Here is a 24445-nt window from a genome sequence, read left to right on the forward strand (position 1 = left end):
CAACAGAATAGGAAGAGTGCATTATATAAGAGGGTAGGTTAGTAATGGTCTGAAAGAGGTGACTAGAACAAAGAGCTCAGCTCTCTACTTTGAAGTATCTAGGGTAAACGTGAACAAATAGCACTTGAGAGGGCTTAAGGAATGTAGTCCCCACAGGAGGGACCATGGGTTTGATTATTTCAAGGAGGTAGAGGGAATGCTTTAGAGTACTTAAGGATACAGAAAGTTTGTATGATGGAAAGGTTTAGAGAGAGTTATAGAAGAGGTGGTCTCTGCCTTCTCAGGTGTTTATTCTCTTTTCCTTACTATTTATCTTATAATGCACAAATTATCTCTACTGTAGAATCAAGATTCTACATGATTTTATAAATATAAACAGATTTCATATTTTTTAGGGTACATAAAGTTTTTCTTTTCCCATTGACTGGTTTTTGCATCCCTACATTTACTGCTGCTTACATATCTCCTTTTCTATTTAGGACTCATATGAACGAGCAAAACATATCTTGAAAACTCATGCAAAGGAGCATAAGAATCTTGCAGAAGCTTTATTGACCTATGAGACTTTGGATGCCAAAGAGATTCAAATTGTTCTTGAGGGAAAAAAGTTGGAAGTGAGATGATAACTCTCTTGATATGGATGCTTGCTGGTTTTATTGCAAGAATATAAGTAGCATTGCAGTAGTCTACTTTTGCAACACTTTCCCCTCATTCTTGACGTGGTGTAATTGAAGGGTGTGAAATGCTTTGTCAATCATTTGTCACATTTATCCAGTTTTGGTTATTCTCATTATGACACCTAATGCAAATTAGCATCCCATGGCAAATATATTTTGAAAAAATAAAGAACTATCAGGATTTAAAACAGCTCGTTTGAGGAATGTGAATGAGTTATTAAGTTGAAAGTAACTAATGATTTTATGTTTGGTTACTCTACTAGATGTGATAAAAATTGTGCCTTTAGCCTTCTATATACATCAGTGGAAACTTAATTAAGATGCAGTAATTATGTTCCAGATTGACCATGAATAAAATGTTTTTTAATCTAAATGTAGAGAAGTTGGGATCAAAAGCAGTCTCAGAAACACAGAGCCGGGCATGTAGCCTTTTGGCATGGTGCAGTGGCTCACACCTGTGTAATCCCAGCACTTTGGGAGGCTGAGGTGGGTGAATCACTTCAGGCCAGGAGTTCGAGACCAGCCTGGCCAACGTGGTGAAACACTGTCTCTACCAGAATACAAAAAAAAAAAAAAAAAAAAAAAAAGGCTGGGCGCGGTTGCTCATGCCTGTAATCCCAGCACTTTCGGAGGCCAAGGCGGGCAAATCACCTGAGGTCGAGAGTTTGAGACCAGCCTGGCCAACATGGTGAAACCCCATCTCTATTTAAAAAAAATGCAAAAATTAGCTGGGCACGGTGGCAGGTGGTTATAATCCCGGCTACTTTGGGGGCTGAGGCAGGAGAATTGCTTGAGCCTGGGAGGTGGAGGTTGCAGTGAGCCGAGATCGTGCCACTGCACTCCAGCCTGGGCAACAGAGGAAGACTCTGTCTCAAAAAAAAAAAAAAAAAAAAATTTAAATAACTTTAAATATTAAAAAAGTAGCCAGGTGTGGTGGTGCATGCCTGGAATCCCAGCTACTTGAGAGGCTGAGGCATGAGAATTGCTTGAACCGGGGAGGTGGAGGTTGCAGTGAGCCAAGATCACAAGAGCCACTGTACTCCAGCCTGGGTGACAGAGTGAGACTCCCTCTCAAAAAATAAATAAATAGATAAATGATTATAACCTTTTAGAAATGCAGTGTGCATTTTCATATTCCTTTTTTAAGCATTACTGTCACTCTCCCTAATGAAATGTACTTCAGAGAAGCAGTATTTTGTTAAATAAATACATAACAAACCTCATTCTGAATAATGTCCCTCATTTTGACTATAATTATGCTTGGTTTCAAAAGCAAAATTAAATCTCAGTCCCCTCCGAAGCAAACTTTGTGTTACCCTGTGCCCTGCGTCAGAAATGCCAAGTCGTGTTTACTTTTCATCCAGATTTTGTGAATATGAACATGTTGTTACAGGATTTACAGATGAATATTTAACTCAATAGAAAAATTATTTTAGAGCACATTGTATTGATATTACAACCACATTATATTCTTGACGATGACTTTATTAAAATTACCTACAATTTCTAATAACTTAAGCTGCATATGGTCTTCATTGAAAAAAGATGGATATTGTTTCAGGAAGCTTGTTACATTATATTCTTGACCTTTTGGTTGATGATCTTAAATCTTAATGTAATTTCAAACTGACAGAAATGTTGTCAGCATAATACATGGATCTCTCATATACACTGCATCCAGATTTACCAATTGTTTTCATTTTGCCGGTTTTTTATTGCCCCAAACCTGTTCTGTCTCCCTCTCTGTACGTACATACATACATGTATAAAATATTGTTAAAGTCTTATCTGTCTTAAATTTTTTTACATATTTGTTGAGGTATAATTTACATATGATAAAATTCATTGTAAATGTACAGTTGAAAGATAGGTGTGTAATCATCACCACAATCAGGTTTTAGAACATTTCCATCACCCAAAAACATTGTCATACAAGTGTGTGGATTAATTTTTTAAGAAACTTATGAATCATTTTCAAAGTGACTATAGTTTTATGTTCTAACTAGCAATGTAGGAGGGTTATAGTTTCTCCACATCTTTTGCACTGCTTATAGTCTGCCTTTATTATTACGGCCATTCTAGTGGACCACTCACATCCAAATCTATCTCATCCAAGTTAGATCATTGCTCTAGTGACATAAGATGCTGAGCATCTTCTGTGCTTATTGGCCATTTGTATATCTTCTTTGGAGAAGTGTCTATTCAGATCTTTTACTTCCTTCTTTTAATTGGGTTGCCTTGTTTTTACGAGTTATAAAAGATATGTTCTGAATGCAAGTCCTTTATCAGATGGATCTTGCTTTTTTATCCCGTTTCACAATGTCTGCCATTTTGGTGGAGTGTTCAATTCATTTATACTTAATATTATTGATATATTTGAATTTATACTTCTTTTGGTATTTTTTCCCTCATAATTAAAGAGATCTCTCTGTTCCTCTTTTTGTACCTTCTTTTGCTTTAAATAATTGGAACTACTGGCTGGGAGCAGTGACTCACGTGTAATCCCAGCAGTTTAGGAGGCTGAGGTGGGCAGACCACTTGAGGCCAGGAGTTTGAGACAAGCCTGGCCAACATGATGAAACCCCATCTCTACCAAAAATACAAAAATTAGTTGTGCGTGGTGGTGCATGCCTGTAATTCCAGCTATTTGAGTAGCTGAGGCAGGAGAATCACTTGAACTTGGGAGGCAGAGGTTGCAGTGAGCTGAGATCATGCCAGTATACTCCAGCCTGGGTGACAGAGCAAGACACTGTCTCCAATAATAGTAATAATAATAATAATGGTTGGAACCACTGCTTTATACGATCTTAATGTCCTCAATCTTTATCTGGGAGTCTGGTCTTGCCTTGATTCTCTTTTTTTTTTAAGGATAGTTTGCTGGATATAGAATTTGTGCCTGACAATTTTTTCTTTGACTCTCTTTTAATGTCATCCCAGTGCACCCTGATTTCCATTACTTTTGGTGTGAAGTCAGCTGTTAATTATTGTTGGTCTCCTTTGTGTAATTGTTTTCCTCACTGCTTTTGGGCTTTTTTCTCTGGGCCTTGTCTTTTAAACAGTTTGACTAAGATGTTTTTAGGTGTGGATCTCATAGTGTTTATCCTACTTGGGTTTGTTGTTGGTTTTTGTTTGTTTTAGCTTCTTGGATATATAATGTTTTTTAAAAAATTTGAGAGATTTTTGGACATTATTTCTTCGTTACATTTTTCTGCCCTTTGCTCTTTCTTCTGTGGTTCGCCTTATGCAATTGTTGGTACATTTCCTGTTACCCTGGTCTCAGGCTCTGTTAATTTTTTTCAGTCTTTTTCTCCCTCTATTTGTCAGGTTGCGCAATGTTGATTTTTCTTCAAGCTCACCAGTGCGTCTGCCATCTCAAATCTACTTGCATTTTTTTGTTTCGTAAGTTGAATTTTTCAGCTCCCAGCTTTCCATTTGGTTCTTTCATAACTTTTTACCTCTTTATTGAGATTCTTTGTTCATTGAGTATGTTTTCTTTAATATGATAAACAGATTTCCTTTTATTTTTGAACATGTTTATGAAGTCTTTGCTAAATCCAGTACCTAAGGATACTCCGGCAGTTTCTCTTGAATACTTTTCTTCCTTAGTGACTTATTTTGTAACCAGAGTCCCGATAAAGCAATTTATTATTAAGAGTGAACCTAAAGAAGACTTAAACGTTTCATAGCTATTCACTCAAAACTATCAGAATGCCAGAATTTCACCTATTATCTATATCATTATTACTTTTAGTAACTGATACATATTTTATTGCTAGATACTCTCTAGTATTTGTTCATATTCATTTTAAAGGCAATTCTGCATTGTGTCAAGCCAGCTAGTTATAAGCATATTTCTTAATGTAAGTGTGTAATATTTTAATAAAATGTGGTAGAATATAGATTTTTGGATTGGAAACATAACAGTACTGGACGTGAAGATTTGCAGAGCTGGTTTTTTTTTCTTTTTTTTTTTTTGAGATGAAGTCTCACTCTGTCGCCCAGGCTGCAGTGCGTTGGCATGATCTCAACTCAGTGTAACCTTCTCCCAGGTTCAAGCAATTCTCATGCCTCAGCCTCCCAAACAGCTGGGATTCCAGGCACCCCCCACCATGCCTGGCTAATTTTTTTGTATTTTTAGTAGAGACGGAGTTTCACCATGTTTGCCAGGTTGGTCTTGAACTCCTGACCTCAGGTGATCTGTCTGCCTCAGCCTCCCAAAGTGCTGGGATTACAGGCATGAGCCACTGCACCTGGCCAGAGTTGATATCTTTGAAGTGAGGATTTTACTTATATGCAAATTCATTTCTGTCAGAGATGAATCCCTATTTTAGTCAGGAATATGATATTTATTCCTCTTTCACAACAGGAACTTCATATATGTAGTTCTGAACTATTTCAGTCTTGAATTAGCATGGTAATACATAATGTAGCTAATCTGCTATGAATTTGAGAATGCATTTTATGACAAATTTACAAAGCTGTCAGGGAGGATGGAAAGGTGCTTATTTCTCATATAAAACTGTCTTCAGAGAGCTTGATGTGAATCTTCTGCACACCTGCTTCCTCCTGGAAGCAGGTATTTAACTCATCCCCAGGAAATCAAGCCTGACAGAACTTCTGGTGAGCTGCTTGGCTACTGTGTTGAGACCGGTCTGCTCTCTTAGCATTTGTTTTGGCAAAGAATGTTTGAATGTTTACAGAGGACAGATGTTGGTCAAGCATGAGAGCTGTTGGTGGGAGGGAGAATCCATTTGGGATCCCATATGAAAAGGCCTGTTAAGGGTGTGAGCAGGCCTTAGAAGAGGGTAATCCAAAGTGAATCTGTGGATTCCTTAGGAGCTAAGAGGAAAGGCCAGAGTGGAGTGCATTCATTCAGGTCAAGGCAATTACAGGTGAAAACAGCTGTGGGAACAGAAGTGTCCCTGTGAGAGTCAGCGTTCAAAGAAAGGCCACATCAAATACTCAAAATCATCTCACAACAGTATCAGCCAGATAAGAACCACCCTCTGCAGTTTTTGTTTTGTTTTGAGATGGAGTCTCACTCTTTCGTCCGGGCTGAAGTGCTGTGATGCGATCTCAGCTCACTGCAACCTCTGCCTCCCAAGTAACTGGGATTACAGGTGCACACCACCATGCCTGGCTAATTTTTTTTGTATTTTTAGTAGAAATGGGGTTTCACCATGTTGACCAGGCTGGTCTCAAATTCCTGACCTCAAGTGGTCTACCCGCCTTGGCCTCCCAAAGTGCTGGGATTACAGCAGAAGCCTGTAGAGGAGTCCTGTGCTGGACAGAAATGGCTTGGCTTTGTATCCTCTTTGTGCTCAGTCATTGGCTGGAAGCAGCCTGACAGAAGCAAGGTCCTGGTGAAAGCACCAGCTGGAGGCTACGGTTCAACTGTGCACTCCACAATAGGGTCTCCTGAAGACAGATCTGAACAGTGCAACTCCATGGCCTTTGTATCAATCTGGGTCCAATGGCAGCGTAGAAACCACACAGCAATTTAGTTTAATATAAAGAATTACTAAGCTGTGAGATGAGAATAATTATAAAGATGGAAAGAGAAGTCTAAAGGGTACCTTAGGGCTGAAGGAGAGTACTCAAGAAGGGGTTAATTTGGGAGGGGGGTTCAAACATTGGTGAACGAGATGGGATTGCAGCCTGCTAGGTGGCAGAGAAGTTTGACTCTATTTGCATGTCTGACTTTCCCTTGCATCTGACTACCCACCTCATTTCATCTGCATCCCAGCAGGTTGTTTCTGCTTGCCTAGAGACCGAGGGTAGGTCTAGGTTCTGGTGTGCTGCTGGGTTGCGTCTTCGTGTTCCTTCTACACCAATGCCAGTAGTGAGTGCTCTGCCCAGGCTGTGCCTTCCCAGAGCATGCAGTTCGTTGACTACCCTGAGCTCTGGCCCCAGCCAGTAACCCTTTTAACATGGACACCATTGGTCTTTGTGAGCAGGCTTGTAACAACTTCCTACCCCCAAGCCTTGTACTGCTGTGTGGGGAAGTGGGCTTCCTGCCTCCTCACAACCATCTATGCACCTATCAGATTGGGCCCCTGATACTCCAGAAGGGTGTTTTATGTTTGCTCGATGACTGTGGACAAGCTCTGGCCTTGGCAACCACACCTTCTCCAAGGACATCTGAATCCCCAGCCTTGTGAAGCCATTTAAGTTGTTCATACTTTGGGTATAATCTCACCCTAAGGGATTCTTTAGATTTCTCTTTTCACTTTTATACTACTGTTACAGTTAATAGTTCTTTTTGGGGGGAAGGGTTGTTTTTTTTTTTTTTAGATGGAGTCTCACTCTGTCGCCAGGCGCAGTCTTGGCTCATTGCAACCTCTTACTCCCTGGTTCAAGCAATTCTCCTGCCTCAGCCTCCCAAGTAGCTGGGATTACAGGCACGCACCACCACACCTAGCTAATTTTTGTATTTGTAGTAGAGATGGGATTTCACCGTGTTGGCCAGGCTGGTCTCGAACTCCTGACCTCGTGATCCACCCACCTCGGCCTCCCAAAGTGCTGGGATTACAGGCGTGAGCCACAGCACCCAGCCTGAGATGGGTCTTGATATATTCCCCAGGCTGGTCTCAAACTCCTATGCTCAAATGATCCTCCTGCCTTAGCCTCCCAAGAAGCTGGAACTACAGGTATGTGCCACCGAGCCTGGCTAAATTTTTTTTTTTTTTTTTTGAGATGGAGTCTTGCTGTTTTCCCAGGCTGGAGTGCAGAGGCGCGATCTCAGCTCCCTGCAGCCTCTGCCTCCTGGGTTCAAATGATCCTCCCACCTCAGCCTCCTGAGTAGCTGGAATTACAGGCATGCACCACCATGCCTGGCTAATTTTTTTTGTATTTTTAGTAGAGACAGGGTTTCATCATGTTGGCCAGGCTGCTGTTGAACTCCTAACTTCAAGTGATCTGCCCACCTCAGCCTCCCGAAGTGCTGGGATTACAGGCATGAGCCACCATGTCTGGACATGGCTTTTTTTTTTTTTTTTTTGAGACAGAGTCTTGCTCTGTCACTCAGGCTGGAGTGCAATGGCACAATCTTGGCTCACTGCAACCTCCACCTCTCGGGTTCAAGTGATTCTCCTGCTTCAGCCACCTGAATAGCTGGGATTATAGGTGCCTGCCACCACACCTGGCTAAGTTTTATATTTTTAGTGGAGATGGGGTTTCACCATGTCAGCCAAGCTGCTCTCTGACCCCAAGTGATCCACCCACCTCCGTCTCCCAAGGTATGTAATCCCTGCTGGGATTACAGGTGTGAGACACGGTGCCCAGCACTGGCCATGGGTAATTTAAAAAAACTTTTTGGAGACATGTTCTGGCTATATTGCCTAGGCTGGTTGTTGGGAACAAGCCCCCCAAAATCTGGCCATAAACTGGCCCCAAAAGGGGCCATAAAAAAATCTCTGCAGCACTGTAACATGTTAATGATGGCCATAACGCCAGTGCCGGAAGGTTGTGGGTTTACCGGAATGAGGGCAAGGAACACCTGGCCCGTGCAGGGCGGAAAACTGCTTAAAGGCATTCTTAAGCCACAAACAATAGCATGAACGATCTGTGCCTTAAGGACATGCTCCTGCTGCAGTTAACTAGCCCATTCCTTTGTTTCCCATAAGGGATACTTTAGTTAATTTAATATCTATAGAAACAATGCTAATGACTGGCTTGCTGTTAATAAATACATGGGTAAATCTCTGTCCTCGGTTCGGGGCTCTCAGCTCTGAAGGCTGTGAGGCCCCTGATTTCCCACTTCACACCTTTATATTTCTGTGTGTGTGTCTTTAATTCCTCTAGCGCCACTGGGTTAGGGTCTCCCCCATCGAGCTGGTCTTGGCGCTGGTCTTAAACCCCTTCAAGCAATCTTCATGCCTTAGCCTCCCAAGTAATTGAGATTACAGGCACAAGCTAACATGCAAAACTTCTATAGTAAATAATAATTTGTATTAAATTTTTCTTGTTCAGGTTACTAGGTGGTTTCTCTCCTGATTGAAACCTGGCTGACACATTATCTCTTTCTAGGATGTACTTTTTTCCCCCATCTTCCCCCCTCTGACAAACTCCTGTTTATTCTTTAAGTTTCGGCTTTTAAAATTTAATTTAATTTAATTTTAGAGACAAGGTATTGCTATGTTGCCCTGGCTGATCTCGAACTCTTGAGCTCAAGTGATCTGCCAGCCTCAGCCTTTCAAAGTGCTGGGATTACAGGCCTGCACCACCATGCCCAGCCCTAAATCTCAGCTTTGACATCACTTCTGCATGTGCCTGTCTCCCTGACCTACCACCCTTCTCTTGACATGATGCTGTAGGCCCTCTGTGCTCCCCCTTAATGTGGCACTAAACATGAAATTTGCCTCCCTCCCTGAACTGAAGAATGACACATCTGTTGTTTCCTCACTGACTCTCACAATACCTAGAATAAAGAAGGTTCCCAGAACATGTTTCTGTTTAGTGTTGTGGCCTCCTTACTGTGATCATCCCAGGTCTTGGATCTCCAGGAGATACAGGCAGATGGGCCTCAATACCCTTGAGCCCTTATGTTCTAATCATGGTTTAATTATAGTTTCATTATTCCTCAACAGATACAGCAGAATGCATGGGAAGACACATTTCAAAGAATGAACCAGTTTTGGAAAAGGGTTTGATGAATTTCTTGGTAACTCTTAAAAGGAGAAAACGTGTGACAGCCTTGAACTGGAATTAAAGAGCTTTATCTGGCCGGGCACGGTGGCTCATGCCTGTAATCCCAGCACTTTGGGAGGCCAAGGCGGGCGGATCACGAGGTCAGGAGATCGAGACTATCCTGGTTAACAAGGTGAAACCCCGTCTCTACTAAACAAAATACAAAAATTAGCTGGGGGTGGTGGTGGGCGCCTGTAGTCCCAGCTACTCTGGACTTTTTGGGGATCCAGCATTTGCCTGACGAATTCAACACCTTAGAGCTGGCCTAACATAATAGTCCTTGAGTATCTCTGGTCTATACAAAAACACTATAGTCAACCAAATGTCTACAACTTACCTGGAGGGTGGTGTGTGATTCCTGTATCTGTCCAGACTGGTAATGTCTTTGGCTCTCATTTCAGGATGCATTAGGAAACGTCAGAGTCTTCTGTTCAGAGTCAGTCTTCTCCACATTTGAGTATTTTTTGTTTGTTTGTTTTTGTTTTTTGAGATGGAGTCTTGGTCTGTTACCCAGGCTACAGTGCAGTGGTGTGATCTCTGCTCACTGCCACCTCTGCCTCCCAGGTTCAAGCGTTTCTCCTGCCTCAGCCTCCCGAGTAGCTGGACTACAGGCATGCGCCACCACGCCCAGCTAATTTTTGTATTTTTAGTACAGACGGGGTTTCACCACGTTGGCCAGGCTGATCTCAAACTCCTGACCTTAGGTAATCCACCTGCCTCGGCCTCCCAAAGTGCTGGGACTTGACTAGCTTCATAGATCACCCTGGGGGATGTTGAGGAGACAACATAACTTTCTAGATGGGCTAGTATAGGAGGAAAATTCTTGGTGATGATAGTGGAAACCACTCTCCCACATCAAAACCATTTGATCTAGCTAAGCTGGAGAGGCCTGAGAAGTGGTGTTTTGTTTTTGCTCATTTCTCTCTTGCCAATAAAGACTCCTGTTCTGGGGCCAGCCATCTCCTCCACAAGGACCCTATAGCTGTCCAGAGCTATGGAGGTGAATTCCAGTAGCAATTTCTGCTGAGACTCCAGACGCTTGGCATCTGCGTTGCTAATTCCAATTTGTTGTCAAATTATTCAATCTAGGCTGGGCGCGGTGGCTCACACCTGTAATCCCAGCACTTTGGGAGGCTGAGATGGGAGCATCGTTTGAGCCCTGGAGTCGGAGACCAGCCTGGGCAACATGTCGAGACCCTGTCTCTACAAAAAATGCAAAAATAGCCGGGCGTGGTAGCGTGCGTCTGTAGTCTCAGCTACTCACACGGGAGACTGAGGTGGGAGGATCGTTGAGCCCAGGAGGTGGAGGCTACAGTAAGCCGTGATTGCACCACTGCACTACAGTCTGGGCGACAGAGCGAGATTCTGTTGGGGGGGGAAAAAAAAGAGAGATGTAACCTTGGAAAATTAAAAGCAAAAAATAGAACGTAAGACGGGGCCAAAGGCAGAGGGGTGGAGGAAGAAGGCATGCAGAAATGCGTTTTCATTTCTTCTGAGAATGTGCATTGGTTTCTCCTCGTAAGTTTGCACTTAACACATATTGCCACGATCTCCGAAATCCTGTGCCCTCTGTTGTTGCATCTGTTAAGTTCTCATGGAGACCAGCTGGAACCCAAAGGGACGTGGAAGGGGAATAAACTGAGAGATATGGAGATTGAGAGAGTTTCTTAGGAGAGTTTTCTCGGGTAAGAGGCCTTCAGCATCTTAAAACTCCACGCTACTCCAGTCCCAGTCATGCGTAAAGGCTGCTTCCCCATAGGCGCGAGGGTTCTTTTCGCAAACCTCCTGAACATTCAGCCAAACTCCCACAGACATTTGTTTGAATGGAACAATGTTTGAATTGACAGCAACGCAGGGCTGCTTCCAAACAGCCTCCGAGATTTGCGAGGCCTGGGCCTTGCACATGCGCACGGAGCACCCTGGGGGCCACTGGGCCTTCCAGCGCACGCGCATGGACCTTGCAGTCCGAGGCGCGCATGCGCACTTGTGTCTAGCGGCTTCGCTTGCTTGGTAACCCGGAGGGAAAGATTGGAAACCGCGGAGTTTCCTCTGGGACGCCGCGGCCAGCCGGGGCTGACTTGCTATGTTGGGCTCCGGGGGCCGTTAAGAGCCGAGAGAGACATGAGGTGTCTCTGAAGCCCGGTCGCCTGGGCCATGAAGAAGATTTTTAGCAAGAAGGGCGAATCGCCCTTGGGCTCCTTCGCGCGGCGGCGGAGGAGCAGCGCGGGCGGCGGGGGCGAGCCCGGGGAGGGCGCCTACTCGCAGCCCGGCTACCACGTCCGAGACCGAGATCTCGGCAAGATTCACAAAGCTGCCAGCGCGGGTAATGTGGCTAAAGTGCAGCAGATCCTTTTGCTCAGGAAGAATGGCTTGAACGATAGAGACAAGATGAACAGGTAATAGTCGCAAGCCTGGACTGAATGCCACGGGGGTGGGCGGGCAGGAAGAGGGGCCTCGTTTGTGGAAGCCACCTGGGGCCTGGATCAGCCTCCCACGGGCTCCGCAGCCCCTGGGACGGTGACCACCTTGCGGGGGTCCAGCTCCCAGGCCGCCTTTCTGAGCAGAAAAAAAAAAAAAAAAAAAAAAAACCAGAACTCTAGCTGGTTTCCGATCCCCCCGAAATCCCCTTAGAACTTAAGTGACAATTTTAAAGTGAGTTAACGAACAAAAGCACGTACAGCGTTTTATTTTTAATGTACACATTTAAGACATAATGTCATATACTTTATGGAAAGGTGCATAATGAGATAAGCAGTTTCCATAATATAGCAACTTCTGGGTTAAAAATTATTTCTATAAAATATTTTATTCGTCAGGCGCGGTGGCTCGCGCATGTAATCACAGCACTTTGGGAGGCTGAGGCGGGAGGATTGCTTGAGGCCAGGAGTTCAAGGCCAGCCTGGGCATTATAGCGAGGCCCTCCCTCACCCCCCGCCCATCTCTAATAGTCTCAGTTACTTGGAAGGCTGAGGCAGGGGCATCACTTGAGCCCAGGAGTTCTAGGCTGCAGTGAGGTATGTCAGTGACAACAGAGCAAGACCCTATCTTTCAAAAAGAAAAAGAAAATGCCTTTAGGAAACAGATAGACATGTAATTTGTTTTTGTTGGCATTGCTTAAGCAATCCATAGAATGGATTTTATGAATAAATGTCAGTGCATGATAATATGTGACCATTGAAAGTGGCAGTAGAGGCCAGGCGTGGTGTCTCACGCCTGTAAACCCAGCACTTTGGGAGACCAAGGCAGGTGGATATCCTGAAATCAGAAGTTCGAGACCAGCTTAGGCAACATGGTGAAACCCCGTCTCTGCTAAAAATACAAAAATTAGCCAGGCGTGGTGGCGGGAGCCTATAATCCCAGCTACTCAGAAGACTGAGGCAGGAGAATCGCTTGAACCTGGGAGGCAGAGGCTGCAGTGAGCCAAGATCATGCCACTGCACTCCATCCAGCCTGGGCAACAAGAGCAAAACTCTGTCTCAAAAAAAAAAAAAAATGAAAAGAAAGTGGCAATAGATATAGAAGTATATTGGCATGTGAGGATACACTTTGGTATCTCAAGTGAGAAAAAAAATCAGTTTGATTGTACAATATCAGTTTGATATGTATATACAGACTGGTCTTGTGTTAGCTGAAAATATGTACAAAACGTGGCAAAATTTGTTATTTCTGGGCATTTGTATAATAAGTCAAACTCTTTCCTTTTTCTTTATGATTTCTGCAATGAGTATGTATAAAAATTCTACTGAGAATTTGTTGATGAAGTAATCCTTGGGAAAAGAGCAGGAATATGAATCTTGCACACATAAAAATAATTCCCCCCCCCCTTTTTTTTTTGGTGGATTGCTGTCATCTGACAACTTTTATCCTTTTCAGAAGTAAAGGGGATCTTGGCTGGGCACGGTGGCTCATGACTGGAATCCCAGCACTTTGGGAGGCCCAGGCAGGAGGATTGCTTGACCCAGGAGTTCGAAACTAGCCTGGGCAACATAACAAGACCCTGTCTCTATTAAAAATGTAAGGTAAATCTGATCTTTTTTCTTGCCACCAAAAAGTAAGAAGATAAAAAGTAAAAAGAAAAGAAAAAGGGTATCTTTCTATCTGTATTTATAGATTTTATGTATATATTTTACCATATACGTTTTTATTATAGATTTATTATATATGCAAACAGGTACAATCATTTTATTTTAGTTGTGTCCTCATGACAATAAAAATACCGAATATAAAGGATAATTAGGCCGGATTCAATGGCTTACGCCTGTAATCCCAGCACTTTGGGAGGCTGAGGAGGGCGGATCACTTGAGTCCAGGAGTTGGAGACCAGCCTGGCCAACATGGTGAAACCCTTCTGTACTAAAAGTACAAATATTAGCCAGGTGCAGTGGTATGCACCTGTAGTCTCAGCTACTGGAGAGACTGAGGCAGGCAGTAGAATAGGGTGAACCTGGGAGGCGGAGGGTACAGTGAGCCGAGATTGCACTCTGCAATCCACCCTAGGCGACAGAGCGAGACTGCATCTCAAAAAATAAATAAATAAATATTATTGCAAAAGAATAAAAGAATTGCTCTACTTTATAAGAATTTTATTTAAAAATATTGAACTCCCTAACGATTTTTCCATTCTTTCAATCCATTTATTCATCAAACATAACCTGAATACCTGTTATGTAGCAGACATAGTCTACTATCTCTCTCTTTTTTTTTTTTTTGGAGACAGAGTCTCCCTTTGTCACCGAGGCTAGAGTGCAATGGCCAGATCTCAGCTCACTGCAACCTCTGCCTCCCGGGTTCAAACGATTCTCCTGCCTCAGTCTCCCAAGTAGCTGGGATGGCTAAATTTTTTTTTTTTTTTTTTTGTATTTTTAGTAGAGACAGGGTTTCACCGTGTTAGCCAGGATGGTCTCGATCTCCTGACCTCGTGATCTACCCGCCTCGGCCTCCCAAAGTGCTGAGATTACAGGTGTGGGCCACCGCGCCTGGCCTATTTTGTTGTTGTGTTTTGTTTTTGTTGTTGAGATGGAGTCTCACTTCTTCGCCCAGTCTGGAGTGCAATGGTGTGATCTCAGCTCAGTGCAACTTCCACCTCCTGGATTCAAGCAGTTCTCCTACCTCAGCCTCCCCAGTAGCTGGGATTACAGGCATGTGCCACCATGCCTGGCTAATTTTTATACTTTTAGTAGAGATGGGGTTCTGCCATGTTGGCCAGGCTGGTCTTGAACTCCTGACCTCAAGTGATCTGCCTGCCTTGGCCTCCCAAAGTGTTGGGATTACAGGCATGAGCCACCGCACCCAGCAACATAGTCTACTATCTCTCAGGACCTTTCCATACTTAAAACCTTATGTTTACATACCTGTCCAACCTGAGCAAGTTGAGAGATTTAAAATTAGACTATTAGGGCAATCTCAGTTGAAGCTTTTCCTCCCTCCTCTTATTTATTTATTTTTTTGAGAAGAAATCATGCTCTGACACCCAGGCTGGAGTAAAGTGGTGTGATCTTGGCTCACTGCAACTTCACCACCGGGGTTCAAGTGATTCTTCTACCTCAGCCCCCCGAATAGCTGGGATTACAGGCACGTGCCACCATGTCCGGCTAATTTTTGTATTTTTAGCAGAGATGGGGTTTTACCATGTTGGTCAGGCTGATCTTGAACTCCTGACCTCAAGTGATCTGCCTGCCTTGTCCTCCCAAAGTGTTGGGATTACAAGCGTGAGCCACTGCGCCCAGCCCCTCTTTTTAAACAAAAGTGTTTCTGAAGGTAGGAAATTATAAGAGATAACCTTTAACTGTCCTTTTGAAAATGTATGTCTTAAACACTAATATTAGTCATTGGAAATACCTGCATATATTCTATAAATCTAAATATTGAATAAAATGAGCCAACCTATTCATTTGAATCCTGAGTTTCCTTTGTGTTGAAGTTTCTTGAAAACACAGTAAGAATTACTTTGTTTTAAAAGTTTGTTTTTCAATTTAAAAAATGCTTCCAATTATAGTTGTAATAAATCATGAATTGCAAGTGGCATTCCAATGTCAGAGATGTTGAAATGTGAGAAAATGAGCATCTTAGAATCACTGAAATGCAGTGTTATCTCTAATTTTATTTATTTATTTTTATTGTAGACAGGGTCTCTCTCTGTTGCCCAGGCTAGAGTGTAGTGGCATGATCACAGCTCACTGCAGCCTCAACCTCCTGGGCTCAAGCGATTCTTTGGCCTTAACCTCCTGAGTAGCTGGGACCACAGGTGTGGACCATCATGCCTGGCTACTTTTTAAATTTTTTTGTAGAGATGAGGTCTCACTGTGTTGCCCAGGCTGGTCTCAAACTCTTGGACTCAAGCAGTCATCCTACCTCAGCCTCCCAAAGTTCTGGGATTCAGGCATGAGCCACCATGCCTGGCCTTATCTCTGGTCTTTAAAACATACTATCAACTAGGTATAATTGTATCATTTCATTTAATTAAACATTTTTGTTAAACAGTAGTAATGGTAATTATATCTAAGAATTATTGAGCTCTTATTTGTGCTAGGAACTGTTCTAAACATTTTGCATAGATTCTCATTTAAGCATCCCAGTGGTGTCCTATGAGATAGCTACTATTTTGATCCCCATTTTATTGATGAGGAAATTGAGGCACTTACTAAGCCGTAATGAGTAAATGACAGCGCTTAAAGTAGGATTCAACCCTAAGTTGAACTGAATCCAAAGGTCAAGCCTTTTCTATTCAAATAGGTTGCTCTTTCATTAATGTGGTGAGTAGTAAGAGCTAATCAGTATTATACTTTTTTCAGAAGAAAATTAAATACTTGTTTTGAAGGCAGAGGATTAACATATGTATTAGTCTGTTCTCATGCTGCTAATAAAGCCATACCCTTTATTATATGGGTAATTTATGAAGGAAAGAGGTTTAATTAACTCACAGTTCAGCCTGGTTGGGGAGGCCTCAGGAAACTTACGATCATGGCGGAAGGAGAAGCAAACATGTCCTTAACATGGTGTCAGCAAGGAGAAGTGCCAAGCAACAGGGGGAAAAGCCCCTTATGAAACCGTCAGATATTGTGAAACCTCACTATCACAAGAGCAGCAGCATGGGGGAACCACCCCGCCATGATTCAGTTACCTACCACTGAGTCCCCCTCACCACACGTAGGGATGATGGGAACTGCAGTTTAGGATTTGGTTGGGAACACAGCCAAACCGTATCAACATGCTATTTAATGTTTATAGTTTTATGAATCATTGTATGTTTTGAGACAGTGCACTACAGTTTATAAAAAGTCCTGTTGCTCTCCTAGGACGGCTCTACATTTGGCCTGTGCAAATGGTCATCCAGAAGTAGTAACTCTCCTGGTGGACAGAAAATGCCAGCTCAACGTCTGTGACAACGAAAACAGGACAGCTCTGATGAAGGTATATAGGAGCCAGCTCTTTCAGCATGAGATGGATTTGACTTAAATACATAGAATGAAAATGAATTTATCTCATTAAAATATAACTAATTGGTGAAACCTGTGGTGTGTTTATTTTGCATTCCTAGAATTTATGATCTGTTTCTTGGTCTAATACTGGCAGGCTGTACAATGCCAGGAAGAGGAATGTGCAACTATTCTACTAGAACATGGTGCTGATCCAAATCTTGCCGATGTCCATGGCAACACTGCTCTCCACTATGCTGTCTATAATGAGGACATACCAGTAGCAACAAAGCTGCTTTTGTATGATGCAAATATTGAAGCAAAAAACAAGGTATAGATCAACCAACTTTATTTTTACAATATTTGAAATGCATTTGTTTCAACAGCAACATATGTAAGGGTTAGTTTTCCATATTTGGAAGCGCAAGCATTCCCTGAATGAAGTATTTTAAAATAACTAGTCTAAGATTTTACTTTAAATGTTTATACTTATTAGGCAGTGCACCTTTTTTTATGCATTTATTGTAAATACTTGTGAAAACACAATTTGTTACAGGCAAATCTTACTTTGTTTTGTTTTTTTTTTTTTTTGAGACAGAGTCTTACTCTGTCTCCCAGGCGGAAGTGCAGAGGCACGATCTCGGCTCATTGCAACCTCTGCCTCTGCCTCTGCCTCCTGGGTTCAAGCAATTCTCCTGCCTCAGCCTCCCGAGTAGCTGGGATTACAGGCACCCACCACCATGCCCGGCTAATTTTTGTATTTTTAGTAGAGATGGGATTTTGCCACGTTGGCCAGGCTGGTCTCGAACTCCTGACCTCAGGTGATCCGCCCACCTCAACCTCCCAAACTGCTGGTATTACAGGCATGAGCCACTGTGCCCGGCCTAGAAGCTCTTGGTTTTGATGGGAAACAATACAATAAATACAATATGCCATGCCAAATGGTGTGATAGAAGCAAATATTCTTGGAACCGGTAAACATTTGAAGTGAGTTTTGGAGATGACTGGAGTTCATGTGGTGAGGCAGAGGAGGGGTGTTTCAAGGGAAGCAAGTGTTTTTTATTTGTTTTCTGTTTTATATGTTTCAATTCATAGGATCTGACATAGGATTTTCAGTTCAGCCAAGAAATATGTCTTTTTATGCATTTTAAATTGTTTTTGCTGTCTCACAGGATGACCTCACACCACTTCTAGTTGCAGTAAATGGAAAAAAGCAGCAAATGGTGGAATTTTTAATAAAGAAAAAAGCAAATGTAAATGCAGTGGATAAGTTGGAAAGGTACAGTAGCTGCTTTTGTTTTGTTTTTTTAAACCTGTGTGTTTAAAAGGTTTTTTAGATCTGCGTTTTGCACGTTACAGATTTTTTAAACCCGCTGGTTGTTCTTGAGGGGCAACAGTGATTCTGTTGCTGTTTCTCACTCAAGTCAGAAATACTAATAAGAAGGTTAACGTAATTATGGGGATATAGTGACAAATAGCAACACAAATCAGGTAGAAAAGCAGTTGCTTGGATTGGGCAATATAAAAGGCTATACAGTAGGATTCCTCTTCTCATAATATTGACTGATGTTTGTTATTTGTAAACCCATGTTTTTGGCCATGTGATCTGTTAGCTAATGAGGTTTCTTACCAGTTCTATAAGTTTTATAAAATGTAGACTTTAACTTTTAGTTTACTTTTTTTTTTTTTTGACATGTAGTCTCCCTCTGTCACCCAGGCTGGAGTGCAGTGGCGCAATCTAGGCTCACTGCAACCTCTGCCTCCCAGGTTCAAGCAATTCTCATGTCTCAACCTCCTGAGTAGCTGGGATTACAGGCATGCACCACCGCGCCTGGCTAATTTTCGTATTTTTTTTTTTTCAGTTGAGACAGGGTTTCACGATGTTGGTCAGGCTGGTCTCGAACTCCTGACCTCGTGATCCGCTCGCCTTGGCCTCCCAAAGTGTTGGGATTACAGGTGTAAGCTACTGCGCCCGGCAACTTTTTAACTCAATATTGAACTTCTTAACCCTTTTATGGTGATGTTCTAACCTCTGTTTATGCGCTTTTCCTTCAGAAATGCTGTATTAAACATCAGTAGCAGTTTGAAATCATTTTTTTGGGTGCCTCTTGGCTTTAAGTTGCTGTGTTCTTTGAAGAATACTTAGGTTATCCCTAGGTGACTATTGATTGCTATTACCAGATACTATAGTTTCATTATTTTTTTCCTTTTCTATTTTTAGTATATTTTGATGTTTTTATTTTTAATTGGTATGGGCAAAGGGAAGAAAGACAGTTTTAATTGGATAAACTTTTCCTTTATTGAAGACAAGCCATAGATGGGTGATAAAGAGAAAAGAGGCTTTAAATTCACACAAGAGTGGATTTAATTCCTTGCTTTCCCACTTGTTAAGTGTGTAAGCTTGGGGAACTTACTTATCACCAAATGTTTTCTGATATGAAAAGGGGGATACTAAATATATCTCAAGGTGGTTGTATTTAAGTAAGATTATATAGCATTTAATTCGGTGCCTAGCCCACGCTTATTGGCATCATTAGCTGAAACTACTGTGACTCCTATTATTACCATTATTGTTATTATTATTTGAGACAAGGTCTGGCTCTGTCACCCAGGCTGGAGTGCAGTGGTGCCATCTTGGCTCACTGCAACGTTCACCTCTCGGGCTCAAGCAATCCTCCTGCCTCAGTCTCCCGACTAGCTGGGACTATAGGCATGTGCCACCACACCCAGCTAAGTTTTGTATTTTTTGTAGAGATGGGATTTCACCATATTACCCAGGCTGGCCTCGAACTCCTGGGCTGTAGTGATCTACCCATCTCGGCCTCCCGAAGTGCTTGGATTATAGGCATGAGCTGCCGCACCTGGCCACCATTATTAGTAATATTGTTTTAAGCCTGCAGGTGGCTCTTACCTGACCCTTAGCTGACTTTCAATTGTAATATATTATATCAGACTGGAGAAGAAATGGAGAATTCTTCATTTAAATCTTTGCCTACTTTAGATAAGTAAACTCAGCATAGGTTTTTGCCATCAAAGGACTTCTATATAATACCCCAGTGAGACAAGAGGCCTCTTTTTTGTCCCTTCCTTTTAGCCTTGGTGGTAATTTACAAAGATGAGCACCCAAGATGCTTATGTCTGTTAGTAGATGTAAATAGTTGATTCTACACAGGCCAGATACTAAATTGGTAAAGTGTATCAAATTATCTGTGTACATAACTTTATTAAAGTTCCTGGGATGAAATTATATCTCTTATTTTATTTATTTTTATTTATCTTTTCTGCCCTTGCTGTGATCAGTTAGTTCAGTAATAAGGGACAATTCTGTTATCTAGTTTAATGAGATGCTATATTTATAAGTGAATTCAGTTACAAATTATGAAATTTACTCAGATTGGAAACCACAAAGAATAGAATAACTAATAACCAAAATTAGGACTTAGTAATATTTTCTGAAAGTGGCAACATTTGAATATTAGAACCCTTGGAGAAATGTTTAATTGGGTTTTGTTTGAGATTCCAAAATAGTTTTAGCAAGAAGATTCAGGAACAAATTATTCCATTTCTTTACTATTTCTCTGAGCATTTAAAAAGTGTTACCTTGTTAAATCTTTATAACCGTAGTGAAATAAGGCAGTAAAATCCTTATTTTTTAGAAGATGTTGAGCCTAAGAGAAACATCTTGTCCAAAAACAAATAGCTGTTGGTTACAGAGCTAGGACTTCTGGGTTCAGAACACTTTCCATTATGTCAAGCTAACTCTAGTTAATTTGCTGAGCTGTACTGCCCTTACTTCATAACTATTTCACCTTACTGTTTTTCTTCTTTAATTTGAAGCTTAATAAGAAGTTTGGGCCCGGTACAGTGGCCCACGCCTGTAATCCCAGCACTTTGGGAGGCCGAGGCAGGCGAATCACGAGGTCAGGAGTTCAAGACTAGCCTGTCTAACATGGTGAAACCCTGTCTCTACTAAAAATACAAAAAATTAGCTGAACTTAGTGACGGGCGCCTGTAATCCCAGCTACTCGGGAGGCTGAGGCAGGAGAATCACTTGAACCTGGGAGGCAGAGGTTGCAGTAAGCCAAGATCATACCACTGCATTCCCACCTGAGCAACAGAGTAAGACTCTGTCTCAAAAAAAAAAAAAAAAGTTTGTAGAGCTTACATATTTGAAGTGTATGTGATAATTAAAGTTCTGCTATTAGCTCTGATATTGACTGAAATACTCTAAGATTTTGAGATATTTGGTAAATTTTTTTTGTATCAGTATTAAAATAATTTTATATATTACATTTTTCTATACATAGCAGTCACCAACTAATTTCAGAATATAAAGAAGAAAGGATACCTAAAAATTCTTCTCAAAATAGTAATTCAGGTAAGACTTCCGATAGTGGATTACTCTTGGTAAATACCATGGATAAAAAAGTAGAAATAAGGAAGTGTTGATCACAGAAAAGCAGTTAAAAAAAATCAGTGTATAAGGTACGTGTGTATTTTTTCTTAATTTCTCTTAGTAATCTAGAATTCAGAATTATTTAAGAAGTTACTTGTAGTTATTTATTATGTCAAACGGTACTACCTGAAAAAAATTCATTTACTTAGTTATCATTTCTAAATTCCTATATGAAATTTTTGTATAAATAGGAAAAAAGGTTTTTAAGTTAGTATGTTGTGTATTTCCTTTATAATCACATTGTAATGAACTAGACTTGTTATAAAAAAATGGATATTCTATTTAATTTTTATAATAAATGGTTTGTGTTTATTAAATGAATATTAATTACAGTTGACCCTTGAGCAATGTGCATGTTAGGACTGGTGATCCCTGTGCAGCTGAAAATCTGCATTAACTTTCAACTCCCCCCAAAACTTAACTACTAATTGCCTACTGTTGACTGCAAGCCTTATGATAATATAGTCAATTAACATGTATTACATATACGTATTATATAATGTATTATAGTAAAGTAAGCTACAAGAAAGAAATTATGATTAAGAAAATCATTAAAGAAGAAATAATGTATTTACTACTCATTGAGTGGAAGTTGATTATCATAGAGGTCTTCATCCTGCTTGTCAACATGTTGAGTAGACTGAGAAGTAGGAGGAAGAGGAGAGGTTGGTCCTGCTGTCTTGGGCTGGCAGAGGTGAAGAAGTCCACATATAGGTGGACTTGTGCAGTTCAAACCTGTATTGTTCAAGTGTCATTACATAGTGATTTGTGTCACTAAAAATTAACTATCTTTAAAAGTGGGAACTCAACAGTATCTTTCTGGTACCATAAACAAATGGCAGTAAGAACTGCAGAACTTAGCCAGTGTGCACCAATACCAATAGGAAATTATTTTTTAAAGATACTGAATACAGAAGTCAGAAAAGCAATTCCTTGTTGAGAAGCACAAGTCATATTACTTATTCTTAAACCAACAAAATCTCATTATTACTGATTTTATTCAACCTAAGTTGAAATAGGATGCTTCTGGCCAGGTGCGGTGGCTCACACCTATAATCCCAGCACTTTCAGAGTCCTAGGCAGGCGGATTATGAGGTCAGGAGTTCAAGACCAGCCTGGCCAATATGGTGAAACCTTGTCTCTACTAAAAATACAAAACTTAGCTGGGTGTGGTGACACGCACCTGTAATCCCAGCTACTCAGGAGGCAGAGGCAGGAGAATGGCTTGAACCAGGAGGCGGATGTTGCAGTGAGCCAAGATTGCATCACTGCACTCCAGCCTGGGTGACAGAATGAGACGCCATCTAAAAAAAAAAAAAAAAAAAAAAAGATGTGTTCTTCTGTCTGCTGGATAAATGTGATAACAGTAATTTTATTAGAATAAAACACTCCGTTATCATTAGCTAAAAGATTATCATGATGAATATTCAAATATCTCAACTCTGGGCTCAATGAATTATAATGAAAGTACAAAAATATCCAATGGGAGACTCTAAAAAAAAAAAAGGACAGAAATGGTTTTTTGGGTTTTTTTTTTTCAAGATGGAGTTTCACTCTTGTTGCCCAGGCTGGAGTGCAATGGTGCGATCTCGGCTCACTGCAGCCTCCGCCTCCCAGGTTCAAGCGGTTCTCCTGCCTCAGCCTCAGCCTCCCGAGTAGCCGAGATTACAGGCACCTGCCACCACGCCCGGCCAATTTTTGTATTTTTAGTAGAGACGCAGATTCACCATGTTGGCCAGGCTGGTCTCAAACTCCTGACCTTAGGTGATCTGCCCACCTTGGCCTCCCAAAGTGTTGAGATTACAGGCTTGAGACACTGTGCCCGGTCAGAAATGTTTCACCATGACAAAAATGTTACTGTGCTACCTGGATGTGACATTGAATGCACTGTATAATCTGAACTGCATGAAGACACATTTAATTTAGTACATATTTATCAAAGAACTTTTATAGGTTAGGTTTTGCAAGTTGCAAGAAACATGACTATGGAACAGATATAGTTTTGGTCTTTAAAGTTTTCATAATAGAATAGAGCTGTTCTATTTCATTTGTGGTTTTTCAATGAAAACATAACTGATTTCTATAATTGTTTACTTAGCAAATAACTGTCAAGTATCTTTTAGGTACTAAGCATTTTTCTAGTGTTACCGAATGCAAACATTTTATTTCTTTTCTTTGCTCTTGTTGCCCAGGCTGGAGTGCAGTGGTGTGATCTTGGCTTGGCTCACTGCAACCTCCGCCTCCCAGATTCAAGCGATTCTCCTCCCTCAGCCTCTCAGGTAGCTGGGATTACAGGCATGTACCTCCACACCCGGCTAATTTTGTATTTTTAGTAGAGATGGGGTTTCACCAAGTTGGTTAGGCTGGTCTCGAACTCCTGATCTCAGGTGATCCACCCGTCTTGGCCTCCCAAAATGCTGGGATTACAGGTGTAAGCCACCATGCCCAGCTTCCTTTTTTTTTTTTTTTCAAATCCACATCTGCTAACCACAAAATACAAACATTTAAAAAATAGAGTCAGGTGCTTATTATGATCATTGTAATTTTTATTGTTTACTACTTTATTCAGTGCTTTTTGTGTGCCAGATGCCCTCTGGGAGCTTCTAATTATCATTTGTTCTGTATTTATTATGTATTTTTATGTGCCAGACACTTTATGGTAAAGAATTAAAGTTTTAAAACAGTGGGTGGGATATAAGGTAAGCATGCAGAGTGAGTGGAAGTTTGCCAGGTACAAAGTCAGAAGAATGATCCTTAACAGAAGGAACAACTGACAAGATTCCATGCTTGGCAGAAGGAACAGCAAATCTAAAGCTAAGACACTTGAGTGAACTTCACAAGGGTTTATGGGTGTTCAGTTTTGCTAGTGCAAAAAGTGTAATATGGAAGTGGTTGGGAATGTGGTGAATACCTAGCTAAGGCAAACTGATGAAAGACTTTTTTAATAGTTCAGCGTAGATCTTAGCCTGTAGGCCATGGGAAATTTATCAGTTAAAATGCTTTTGGCTGCAAATAATGGGTGACCTAACTAGAAGTGCTAAAATAATAAGAACCATAGTTGTTTTGGTGGTTCAATGATGTCATTGGATCCCACTTGTTGTCCCTCTTTTAGCTATGCCCTTGGCAGTGTTTTTGTTCATATCTCCCTTCATGGTTGGCTAAGTAGCAGCAGCTCCAAACATCATGTTCTCACAAAAGTATAGATCTAA

The 24445-nt window shown here is 41.4% G+C and overlaps 2 protein-coding genes across 17 annotated transcripts in view; both read left to right on the forward strand.

Moving 5' to 3' along the window:
- The window catches only part of YME1L1 (YME1 like 1 ATPase), a 46131-nt gene extending 43941 nt beyond the window's left edge, over positions 1 to 2190 (forward strand). Inside the window, exon 19 of the mRNA XM_009214143.4 lies at positions 480 to 2190. Within this exon, the coding sequence (XP_009212407.1) occupies positions 480 to 623 (144 nt within the window). The 3' untranslated portion in view covers positions 624 to 2190. The remainder of the gene's footprint in view (positions 1 to 479) is intronic.
- Positions 2191 to 10716: 8526 nt separating this feature from the next.
- ANKRD26 (ankyrin repeat domain 26) overlaps positions 10717 to 24445 on the forward strand; it is a 96399-nt gene continuing 82670 nt past the window's right edge. For 2 of the 16 annotated variants that reach the window (XM_031652437.1, XM_031652436.1), the window contains exons 1-5: positions 10721 to 11761; positions 16661 to 16775; positions 16938 to 17111; positions 17953 to 18059; positions 21088 to 21158. In XM_031652437.1, the coding sequence (XP_031508297.1) occupies positions 11520 to 11761; positions 16661 to 16775; positions 16938 to 17111; positions 17953 to 18059; positions 21088 to 21158 (709 nt within the window). In that variant the 5' untranslated portion in view covers positions 10721 to 11519. Of the gene's footprint in view, positions 11762 to 13334; positions 13385 to 16660; positions 16776 to 16902; positions 17112 to 17952; positions 18060 to 21087; positions 21159 to 24445 lie in introns of those variants that run through there. The other 14 variants (XM_031652429.1, XM_031652432.1, XM_031652441.1 and 11 more) reach the window with 12 other exon arrangements.

Source organism: Papio anubis, chromosome 11 (assembly GCF_008728515.1).
Source record: "Papio anubis isolate 15944 chromosome 11, Panubis1.0, whole genome shotgun sequence".
Taxonomy (NCBI): Eukaryota; Metazoa; Chordata; class Mammalia; order Primates; family Cercopithecidae; genus Papio; species Papio anubis.